Raw genomic sequence first — 12048 nt, 5'->3', positions numbered from 1 at the left:
TAAAATCTCACCCCCCCCCCCCCGGCCCCAGTTGCCGTCAGCAGGAGACAACAGTGACATAGGTGTCATTGCCAGACTCCTCCCGGAAAGGTCAAGAGCCCAATGTGAGATCCTACAGAATGGGTATCAGCAGCTTAGAAGCAGCTTCTGGAACCAACAGCGGGAGCCGCTTTTCAGAAGTTCTCCGGCCCCAAGCGCTCACCTCGGCACGGAAGAGTTTTGGAAAACACGGACAACTCCGGGTCAAGACCGGCCAGAGCTTCGAATCATGGTGCCAAGTCGTACGAATCTCTCTTACATTTTATTTATTTTTGGAGTGTGATATGGAAATCTGTCTAAAGTCTAAAAAAGTTCTTTCAGTAAATATGGAATGTCTCACGAGAAGCGTTCCGTAGTTCTGATGGGCACATTTTTCTTAATGGTTCGCGAGTGTTTTGAAGTGTCTTGAAGTGCTGGGTCTGAGTCTCGGAAATGTGGCCCTCACTGGGCCAGTACAGGGCGGACCTGGGGGGACCCAGCTTTTAACTTGCGCAAGGGTGACCGCCAGTCATCCCGCAGCTCGGAGAGACCCTGCTCTATCCTACTGGCTCGAACTTCCGAGCCTCTCGGCCCAGGTTTGGGCAAACTGGGACAGGAAAGGAAGGAAAGCTGCAATGGGGAAAAGGCCTGAGATCTTCCTGGACCCATTCCCGTCGCTGGCCTTCCATGTTAAACAGTGAATTTGGGGGAAAAAAATTAATTTGGGCAACTTTATAGAAAAATTTAGAGAACCCACAAACTTATCTGCATCTTAATTGTTTTTAACAAAGTTGTTCACCTGTGCCCATTTCCCACCGGCCGCTCCCATTCGCACGTGTTAGCGCGTCCGCGCCACAGTGGCTTGGCGGCGAAGTCATCCCACCGCTCCCCAGCCACGAGACCCTTGCATTCCTCTCTCGAGATTATTTCATTTGCCTTATTACCAGGGGCTCTTCTACCCAAAGGAGAAAGAGAAGAGTTTTCAAAGCTTATCACATTGTCAGGCTGAGCAAAGACTCCCGAGAATCATCCAGCAACACCATAACGTAACAGTGTACCTATTCCCCTAAATTCTAGGTGACAGTTTGATTTTTTTCCCTAGCGAAGGCAATATTTTTGCAAATAAACAACAGTGCTTAAGCCCACCGTCTTCTTACAGGGTGCAGTGGGGCTCTGGGCTCATCCAGACCTCTGTCACCTGACCGTTAATCCAAGCACCACTACTGCCCAGGCCTGCCACCTGCAGATCATGACCCAGGCAGGATGGCGCCAGCAAACCCATCTCTTAGAAAACACCCGCTATACGAGCAAGTTACATCTCAGTTCAATCTGCGTCTTGTCTCCCTCGGGGAAGGCTTCAGGGCTGACAGGAAACCCCAATTTAACTCCTGTGGGCACAGACGGACAGACGGATGAAGGGTGAGACAGATGCACCATCTCACCAAGGAAGTCGCTACGTTCCCATTCACTCAAGAGGACTGTTCTTCCTTAAAATTAGAGAAGGGCTACAATATGCGCACAGAGCACATCTGTAATAGTCACGGACCAGTTTTCAGAGAAGATGCTCCTTGTCATAGCAAAGTGATTTACAAAGATGCCTCCTCGGCTGGCCCCCATTTTTAGGACAGACCCCAGGAACATGCCTCCGTCTGGACCGTGACGCTAGCGCCCGCCGTCCGCTCCCAACTCCGGGGCAGATGCAGATGGGAGAGCCGCCAGGAAGGAAAGCTGCAATGGGGAAAAGGCCTGAGATCTTCCTGGACCCATTCCCGTCGCTGGCCTGGCAGGACAGACGTGGCTGCAGGTCACCCCCGGGGGAAGCCTGCCACTGCGCCCCGGACACCCCGCCCTTCCCCGGAGACTCCAGTTTCCACACGGCTCTCAGGAGAGGCTAAGGGCGCCCCGGGGGACAGCTGAGAGCAGCAGAGTCAAGGCCGGGAGACAGAGGCAGACGAAGCCTGTCCCTCCTGCTACAGAGGGACGACCCTGCCCCAGCCCCCGCAGCCCGTCACTTCTAAGGGTCCCAAAGCAGTTCATCTGCTGAGGCAGGAAACAGAGTCCAGGCCAGCGAGGCCTCAGGTTTGGAGAAGTGGAGCATAACGCAGGAAATGAACCCAAACTGGTTTCCGATCCTGGTTCGTCTGTCCGTTCGCCGGGGGAGCTCAGGCCACCTTAAACTCTGGGCCCACCTTCCCTCCCGTAAACGGGTGAGCAGGCTCTTCCTGCTCCCAGGCCCCCCGAGTCCCGTCCTCCCGTGAGACTTGACATCCAACCTCGGCTTCTGCTCCTGAGCCGAGGGGCACGATTTCTGGCTACTCTGGGCTGAAAGGAAGTGGATCGCTGGCTCCTACCCTCCTACGGGAAGATTCGGGAGCTGGGGGGTGGGGCAGGGGCGAGGTGGAAACACTTGGAGGCAACAGGCGGTCCTTCATCTGCAAGAGCAGACCCTCCACCAGGGGAGAGCACAGCGGGGACTCCGCTGAGGGACAGGCGCGTTCCTGGAGGTTTCCATGAGCGCCGGGCTAACCTGGGCACCGGGCAGCCCAGCAGGGAGCACATGCTTGAAGGCAGGAAGCTGCACCCGCAAACAGCCTGCGGCCACTTTCACACCAGGTGGCCCAGCGCCCTACCTGAGCCAAGTACAAAGCAACGTCTTGAACCACAGGATCGCAAATGCTGAAAATGAGGCCAGGAAGTAGCCAGCTTCCTCGGGGGCTCATAACAGGCCAGGGCCTGCTGCAGCTACAGAAGACCCCCCCAAACCTGTGGGGTCTCCGCACCCAAGGAGCCTGGGAATAAGCCCGCAGCACGCTGCCGCCCTCGCATGGACCTGGCCCGCGGTGTCCTGGGCCCAAAGAGGCGGCGACAGCTGGTGAACCACGCTCGGGCTCCCGCAGCCACGGCCCCGGCCCGGGCATTGGCTGACACACGCGTCCACGAGCCGATCGCAGCAGCGCTCAGCGGGGGAGGAACTGAGGAGTCGTCGGGGGCCAGGGCCAAGCAGTCAGGCCCAGAACTCGTCCTGCGTCCACGGCAGCAGCTCCACTCCCACGACAGAGCCGAGGCTCAGACACAGAGAGGTCTCCGGGCCAAATCTGATGCACTTTTCATTTACTTCCAGTTTTAAAATGACAGACCACACTCTAGAAGCGGGGTGCGGAATCTGATGCACCCGTACAGGTCCCCAGTGTAGCCGCTCCTGCGTCCGGTCACTCGGTGCCTTTGCGACCACACACCCGGCACCTTCCCGCACTTGCCAACACCAACCTGAGGGAGGACAGAAGCCCAGACCCAAGGGATGGCCGGTCCCGACGTGCAGACACGCATGGGGAAAGGCGGCACAGCCAGGCCCCAGACCCACGACCTAACACACGGCGCCCCTCCACAGCCGAGCCCCTCCTCCCCGCTCGCCCCGCAGGGCCCTCCCGGGCATCACGGCTACGGGCAGAGACCAGCCCCAGGAGTCAGGCCAAGAACGCCCGTTTGGGCTGTGAGACGACTCCTCACGAGGCCGCCAGGCTTTTCCTTGCCCCGGCTCGCGGCCACCGAGCACCCACTCCTCCAGTGCGGGAGCACAGACGCCAGCTCCGAACCCAGCTCGGGAACTCCGCGTCTTCCGCAGGCGGGCGGGAACCCAAGAAAGCAGCCTCGATCCTTTGTTTTCTGTGAAATTTATTGTTTCCACATTAAAAGATTTTTTTGAGGGGAAGTATTTTCTTCTCTTTTAACCACATGATGATCCTATACAGCCGCCCGAGTCGGACAGCGTCAGTCGTTAACATGCCATATGAATTCTGAATAAATAAAAGCTACAAAGCCCAGGTTATATACAAATACCTCGGGCGGTAATGTTTACAAACCTATGTACAGTAACACAAATGTAAACAGTAATGCAGCATGAGAGGAACCAAAGGACGCACAGAACCACCACGGCGGCCGGTCTGCCCCAACTCAGGCGCGCAACCTTTCCTAACACGACCGCGCGGGCCCTCAGAGGACAAAACAAAACACTCTGGAAGATGTCACTTAACTGAAGGACCAGAAAGCTGGCCAGGAGGTTGCCCCCGCCCTCACCCGGAGCCACGCGGAGGAGGAGACCGCGTGGAGACCCCGCGCCATGGGCGCCCTGGCCCAGAGGCTCCTGCTCCCTGCAGATCAGACAGGCGTCTCGCTCTCCGGGAGGCAAGTCTATGGAATGGTAACTGCTAAAGTAAAATCAGAAGGTGCAGAAAATGTTCCCGAATTCAGTGACCTTCCTGACTCTGTGCCAGCAACAGGCCAAACTGTGGGGAGTGGGGCTGGGGGACACATGATCGTGAGCACTGAAGATGCTTGGGCAGGAGCTCAGGAGGAGGGCACGTGTTGACCTGATCTGGGGGAGAACTTCTAGAAGGTCTGCCATGTCTTAAACACAACTAAATCCTATCGGTACAGCAGGGTGGGAGCTATGAGGCAGGTGTGACGAATGGGTACTTCTGCATCCAGTGACCAAGGAATACATGTACCTATCACCTTGTGACCCACAAAAGTGCAATCATGTGAAACCAACGGCACCACGGCGAGAAGAGAAAATAGCCAGCATTGATAGCGCGCAGAGTCCTGGGGCTGGGCGGGGCCCGGCAGCCGCCACCCCATGCAGCCTGCCCTCTGCCGGCCACGGGGAGGCGGACGCAGGGGCCCAGGCTGGGCCCAGGCACCGAGGGGTGAGGCGTGGGTGTCCTGGGCTGCTGGAGGAGGGCAGGAGCCCCCACCTGGAGGCCGGGCACTCACACACTGAGAGGCAGCATACCCGGTGCTGACGACGGGCGCGAGGAGCCCAGACCAGGAGGCGGCGGTGCTGGGTCAAAGCCGTTTACTGCCCTGTGGGGGTGACCAGAGCAGAGAGGGGAAGGGAGGGGAGAAAAGAGAGAAAGAGAGACGGTCATTGAAAATCACTCAACACACAACAAGAAATGCACCCGCTCTCTATAACCAGCCCTCTTCCTGCCCAGGGTGGAATCGCGGCGGCCCCGGGAACGGTGGCGCCTGGAAGGCATCAGCGGGTCAGAGACTTTGGAATCCGAGGACGGAGAGCAACGCGCTCACGTGCTTCCTCCTCGACGACTCCGTCCTGCCGGCCGCCGCCACCACAGCCCCGACTTGGCCGCAGAGCTAGCCCGAGTGTCTGTCTGAAGGAAGCTGTCTGAACAGATACTGGTACAACTAAACGAGAAGTTTACAGTTTACACAGCCTCAACACACTCCAGAGTTCTTTAACCGCTCGGGAAAACACTCAGAACGTAACTGATGCTCCGTGGGAAAAGCAGCAAGTCACCAAACTGTAAAGGTTCAATGCCGGGCAGGAAGAGAGTAAGTGACAGACATTCTAGACTCTAACATACAAGCTCTTTTATGGACCGACCTTCTGTGTAGCTGAATCCAGAATGTGGGGGCTACCCACACACATGCACATACATGTGTATAAAATCATTTATGTTCTAGAAAGAAAATTTAACGATGATAACTTTTCCTCCATCTGGGTGGTGGATAACTTTGTTTACTACTTTCCACTTTTTTAGTGTTTTCCAAATCTCCTACAATGTACATGAATATCTTAGGGGAGAAAAATAACTCTGTTAAGTTGTTTGGCAATATGGGCAGGTGTGTCTGTGGACATGAGGGGCCCGCCCCGCCGGCCCCCACCCAGCCCAGAGCCCGCAACCCGGCCCCAGCGTGCAGGAGTGAGGATGAGCATCCCGGCTGCCCTCGGGCCCCGGCCACCCCCCCAGACCCGCCCACCAGCCCCCGCCCCAGCACCCCCGCCCCCCGGCCAGCCCGCACAGCCACCAGAAGCAGAGAGGGGGAAAGCCAGTGTTGAACCCTCTCTCAGGAAGCCACTCCAGCCTTCCATGCATCACGCTTCCCAGGAAGGTTCGTCCTGGCAGCAATACAGGAGGTGCGGGCAACTGTGGGGGCTGTGCCGAACCCACAGGCCATCGCTGTCCCCCAACCTGCTCAGCAGCAGGGGCCAGGACCTTGAGTATAGGCTCAAGGAGAGAGGTTCTCTTAAAAGACAAACCAAACCAAACAGGGGACAGGGGTGCAGACACACATTTCCCACAAAGACAATGCTTTCACGCGCTGCGGAAGTAAGTGTGACCTCAGAGAACCGGCATGCAGGGAGACGAAGAACCAGCTGACGACGTCGAAGGGCTAACGTCCAAAGTAAATGACCCCGGAGTACAGAAGTGAGTCTGAAAACAAGCCACCCCGTGCAGGCCAAGAGCAACTGGACAGCCCGCAGGCACGTGACTTCTTGCTGCACAACTTCCTCCCCCAGATGTGCACCCGGGACCCTCCCTTTTCTTTCTGGGCCTTTCAATCACCTGCTCCCTGTCCTCCCACAGCCGCCTGGGCCTCTTCCCAGGGCCGGCCCGTGCCCGCACCCCCCTGCAGCCTTCACAGCACCAGCCCCCTGCCACCATGTGTCTGGCCAGTCCCAGAACCTCAGCGAGAACCAGGCGGGCCTCACGCACAGCCTCGGCCTCAGACACATGGACGTCACACTCCGGCCGGCAGGACGAGCCCCACTGGCACCAGGAAGCGGCCGGCACCCGTCCACAGGGGATGCGAGAGCCCCACGAGAAGGACCCATGCACGCAGATTTTGGGGCTGGGACCCCCGCAGTCTCGAGCCGGACAGACTTGAACACACGGTAAGCTCACCCCTATCGCTCTGCGGCCAAAGAGAGCAAAGCAAGCAAATGCCAGCCTGGGCTCACCTCCGAGCGAGTCAGTGGGCGCCCAGGCCCCACTATCCCTTCCCAAGCTCCTCTCGCAGGAGGGCACCTGACAGCCCTCCACAAGCCGCAACTCCTGCGGCAACTCTGACGCGGCTCGGCTCTAAGGGGACAAACAGCAGTGCAGACCAGCAGAGAAAAGGAGAAAAGAAACTCAACGGGCCATTTCCCCGCGTGGACCGAAATGAGAATTCCCAAAGTGAATGCCAGATGCAGCCCAGGGAGCAAAACCCACCAGGCTCGCACCCAGCACCTCTCTCCTGAGGCGAGGAGTGAGACGGGAAAGGCCAGAGGGAGAAGCTGTCTGGTGAGGTCCCTTCCCGCGAAAGCCAAGCTGTGCCACGGGGATAGGGTTCCAGAGGAGCAACACCACCACGCTCCCCCCATGTGCTGCAGGGGATAGCAAGAGAGCCACAGGGAAATGTCCCGGTGGACGACATGGGACTGAGTGGAGGGGGGGACATGCAGGAAGGGAGAGACAGATCTGGGGAATCATCTATGCAGGAAGCTTCCAGAAATGTCATGATCTTACCACCAAAATCTACCTCAAGAATCTGAAAAGTAGCAGATCTAGCCACGCACAGGGCCTGCGGTCTATGTGATACGGCAGATGACGTGGAGAGCGGGACAGAGCTGTCAGCGGGACGGGAAGCCTCAGTGCCGGAGCAGGGCACGGAGACGAGATCCCGCCCGGCAGCAAGGGCCAGTGCAGCCGTGTGCGGCCCGGACAGGACACAAGAAGGTCAGAGCAGGCATGGGGAGCGCCGGCAGAGCCCCTCCCGGCCCGCCGGCCTAGGGAGATGGAGCAGCAGATGCTCAGACAAGCTCCAGCCCGTGCTGCAGATGGAAATGGCGCGCTCTTGGAAGGGCAGATCTCACACACACACGTGCACACACACACGTGCACACACGTTTCCCTCTACCGTCCCGCTGTACGCAGGGCATCCGAGAGTGAGCAGGAGGGCAGAGTCCCCGGGGGGCAGTGAGGCTCCATTACCACCAGCGCCCACCTTGACCAAACAGAAGACTCTGGGCAGCAGGAAGAAGCCCCGTCTCCCGGGATGTCAAGCCAAATGGGATTCCAGGGCCTGACAGCAACGCACGACCCCCACACCAGTACCCCCGGCAGTGTCACCGCTACAGCGCTGACCCCGGACCAGGAGCACTGCCAGGCCGGCTAGCTACCCCACCCCCCACCCCGACCCTGCCCGGGGCCCGAGACCACGAGCTGCCTCCGCGGTGAGCAGCAGCAAGGGCAGGGAGGCGGCTCGGACCGGAGCCTGAGCGCTCACTCTGGGGCTGTAAGTCGGTTAGAGCAGAGTCAGCCCCATGCGTTAGTGAACCGAGTGTGTTAGTGGGTCCTGCACCACACACCGGGATGGAGAGAGAAGCAGAAAGAGCACAGCAAACAAATTCAGTTACCCATGAACAACGTGGGAAATATGACCTTTTCTTGCCTAATAAAAAAAAGGAAAAAACATTAAACAGTAATACAAGTCCTATTTTCACAGCCCTAAAATTGGTCTACGCCCCCACTACACACAGCCCCACCGAGACCTCACTTGCTTACAAAATCAGGGTAAGGGACACTTAAGAGGCTGAATGAAAATGACAGCGAAAACAGACGGGGTCTGAGAGAAGTCCAGTGACCACATCACACGTGGGGCTCAGATGACGAGCACGAGAGGCTGTTGGTGGTTGGAGGACATGGAGCAACGCCAAGAAGGAGGTCCAGAACCTGGCAGAAGCCAGCACAGACTAGAGGAAACCCTGTTTGCAAGAAACCCTCAAACCACCAGAACATCCAGAGTGTTTTTGGGCCACACGTGCGGACACCTACCGAGGGGCAGCATCTGGTGGGCGTGGTCTGGCCTCAGGGCGTCACAGGACCTGGGGGGGCGCATCTCCCCCAAGGAGCACCCCACCCCAGGTCTTTAGGACAGCTGGGGAAGACACAGGGACTGCAGACACACTCCTCGGGAGCAGGAGGCAGGGCAGGCAAGTTCCCGCTGGAGGCTTTTGAAAATGGAGTTTTAGTTTTCTCTCACGCTACAACTCCAAGCTACATGCTTGGACACTTGGAAATGGTGTTTTGACTTCTACCTGCCAGACTCCATAAGGGAGGTGGGGGCTGGGACGCTCCCCCGCTTCCTGTCACAGCTGGTGCACGCCGCCGTGACTACCTAGTCAGCAGGCCACTGGAGAAAGGCCAGAGTTCAAAGCCAGGCCAGAAGGAAGCCAGAATCAAAGCAAAGCGGCAAGGAGTCACAGACACGCGAAGCCACTAGCCAGCCTCGGGCACGTGGCAACCAGACACGTGGCTCACGAAGCAGGTCAATGGTGGAGTGTGGACGTACGATCCGCTCCGCTGTGACCCGAACCCGTGAGAAGAGGCCAACCCACAAAAGCATATTTAATCCTTAACAGAAACAGTACAGTTGAAAACTTGTACTACTTCAAGCGAAACTAGATGTATCATCTGCAACTGTTTCTCTCAGGAAGCCCATCTCCAGGCCTGGTTCAGGAAATAAAGCCTGCGCGTGCATCTAGAATGTTCCTCAGAGGACAGGCACTCCGTGACAGAGGCCAAAGCTCCTGGTTCCGGGCGATGCTGAGCCCTCCGCAGCCCCCTGAGATGGGGTCCAACTCTGGGCCTGGCGCGCCCCCGTGCCCCGCACTGGGGCCACGTGGAAGCCAGGAGCAGGGACCTGCCCGGAGAGCGGTCCCTCCCCGCCATGACTGCTCTGAGGACTGCGGGAGAGGCATCGGCCAGGCCCCCCGTTTCTGGTTCCTGCCCATTCTCACGTTACAGAGCACCCGAGGCAAGAAACAGGGTTCCAGAAACAGACCCGTAACTGCCCCACTGGAGGTGAGTTAGACGTCACACAAAGTACAAGTTGGACAAAATAATTAGGTACTGTTTTCAATGGTCGTCTGCCCCTCAACTTTCCCTGTGTTATTCGGGAGAAATGGCAACTTGAATGTGAAATATCTATTTATTCCACTTGCCATTATGATATAAAGATGGGGACTCCTCAAGGTTTCCTGAAACTCCTAAACCTAAGGAAAACTGATTTTATGCTGACTCCCCCGAGGAAACCCAGTGGTTAGAATGAAGCTCTGACTTACTTATCGCCAGTTCGGAACATGCTCCTTAATGAAGCATGTGCCCTTCAGGGTAGAAGTCCCCGAAGGGAGAGAGGGAAACCAGAACACCGCACTCCACAAGGGTGGACATAAAGAAGCTTTTCAGAGCGGCCTGTGTGCCGGGTCAAGTCCTCCAGAAATGTGCCACGGTTACAGAGGAAAGCAGAAAATACAAGCTCCCTTAAGAAACTGAAACTTCTCTAGACTCGTATCTGTCCTGCGTGCAGAGAACAGGACCAGATGGGCTCTACCACTCAAAACAGAGACCAGAGCAAGGGAGCTCAGTGCCTCGATGCTGTTCCAAGAACAGCCACCTCGTGGAACCTGGTCAGCAGAGCCAAACCACGGGTCCTGACCGCTCGTTAGCTACAGGACAGCTTTCAATCAAGTATAACCATGCAGTGTCATTTTTGGACTTGAGGGAGAATGCTGCACGGACAGGAAGATACTGGCCTGTAAGTCATGATGGGGGCTGGGTTGCAGGGTCGTATTTAAAGTCTAATCCCGTAAATTTTTAAAAGCGTACAGCAGATGCATAAAAATATAATTTTACCTGCCTGAGAGAGTAAGTGTAAGGATGTAGCAGTGTGAAAACAGAAAACATCTACTCTTCACTTCTACACAGCGGCACCAACTGAAATTTTTTTGCATTAAGGACGTACCAGTGCTTCAATCTTATGCCATTTTCTTTTACACTCTCAACTCCCCAGAAAACATCTTCACATCATACAAAACTTGTGTCCCCTAAACTGTTATCTGATCCAGTGGTTTCATATTTTTCCAAAATCCTCAGACAGCAGGTGCCTTGCAGAGTCTACACACACACGGTGTTTTCTACCCTTACAAATATCAGCCAGGCAAGTCCACCAGCCTTCAAGTGCCTTGAGAACAAGAACTATTACCACGTCGTATTTAATTCCCAGAGCCTAGCACAGCTACCTTGCAAGAGTGTTTCCCAAGACAGAAGCATGAGAGTTCTCGGGGCAACCGACTCCACGGGGACCAGAAGACAACAGATTTATGTCCCCTAAGACCTGAATGAAACTGCTTCAGGTAGGCTTATCAAACTGAGTTTACCTTTTCAAAGTAAAATAAGCTCACTTAATAAAGTGCAACTTTACTAACTCAAAAAAAAAAAAAAATCATTTAAAATGTCCAAGATTGGGGCGCCTGGGTGGCTCAGTGGATTAAAGCCTCTGCCTTCAGCTCAGGTCATGATCTCAGGGTCCTGGGACCAAGCCCCGCATAGGGCTCTCTGCTCAGCGGGGAGCTTGCTTTCCCCTCTCTCTCTGCCTGCCTCTCTGCCTACTTGTGATCTCCGTCTGTCAAATAAATAAAATCTTAAAAATAAATAAAAAATAATAAATAAATGTCCAAGATTTACTTACCCTTTGTCAAAGAAAGACGTATGTCCTGATCGAGAGAACTTCGTGCCGTTACTATTCATGACCCCACAGTTAACATTCCCTGAAATATAGGATTTCCGCGATGCTTGGTCCTTTGCAAAATTCCTGCAAGCTGCTAATTTGGATTCTAAAGCCTACAGAAAGAAGGAGGAATGATTTGGTTGTCAAAACAGTAGCTGTACATAAAAATCTGCATTTCAAACCATTTCTATTTCAAGATTAAAATTACAGTCTCTCTGTTGATCATGGTAGCCGTTCAAGCCACAATCGATCACCTCTCTGATGGAAAGGGAGAATTTTATGCTGACGGCTATCTAATGACCTCAGAATAATGCACTTATTCCTCTCAGTATTACTGGTGGACACAGATATAAGCCTGACCTTACAACTAAGCAAAATGTGGTACAAGTAGACAAATCCCAGGTCTCTTGACCCTCTCTGAGTTGGGGACTATTAGAAAGCCCCTAATATCCTTATTCACGACATTCATTCATTCAAATACTTGCTGAGTGTGATCACAGAGCAGGCCCAAACTGCGTCTGAGGCCTCGGTGGGACAGACGCACAAGGGCAAGTCCTGGGTCTGGCACCGGGGAAAAGAGTGAGAGTGGTCTAGAAATGAAAACTTAGAAGATGTCACACCAGGTAGCAGACAAAGTCAGGCTGTGAATGGGGAATTCAAGGACAGAATTCTGAATAA

General features: G+C 55.4%; 1 protein-coding gene across 4 annotated transcripts in view; it reads right to left on the bottom strand.

The window, feature by feature from the left end:
* Positions 1 to 4144: 4144 nt before the first annotated feature.
* The window catches only part of NDEL1 (nudE neurodevelopment protein 1 like 1), a 45228-nt gene continuing 37324 nt past the window's right edge, over positions 4145 to 12048 (bottom strand). For 3 of the 4 annotated variants that reach the window (XM_032840113.1, XM_032840111.1, XM_032840109.1), the window contains exons 8-9: positions 11332 to 11483; positions 4145 to 4878 (exon numbers count right to left, since the gene is read on the bottom strand). In XM_032840113.1, the coding sequence (XP_032696004.1) occupies positions 4785 to 4878; positions 11332 to 11483 (246 nt within the window). In that variant the 3' untranslated portion in view covers positions 4145 to 4784. Of the gene's footprint in view, positions 4879 to 8218; positions 8254 to 11331; positions 11484 to 12048 lie in introns of all 4 variants that reach the window. The other variant, XM_032840110.1, reaches the window with a different exon arrangement.

The sequence above is a fragment of the Lontra canadensis genome, unplaced genomic scaffold, assembly GCF_010015895.1.
Source record: "Lontra canadensis isolate GAN:19392208 unplaced genomic scaffold, GSC_riverotter_1.0 scaffold110, whole genome shotgun sequence".
Classification (NCBI taxonomy): Eukaryota; Metazoa; Chordata; class Mammalia; order Carnivora; family Mustelidae; genus Lontra; species Lontra canadensis.
The sequence above is the reverse complement of the archived record's forward strand: the minus strand, read 5'-3'. Positions and strand labels throughout refer to the sequence as shown.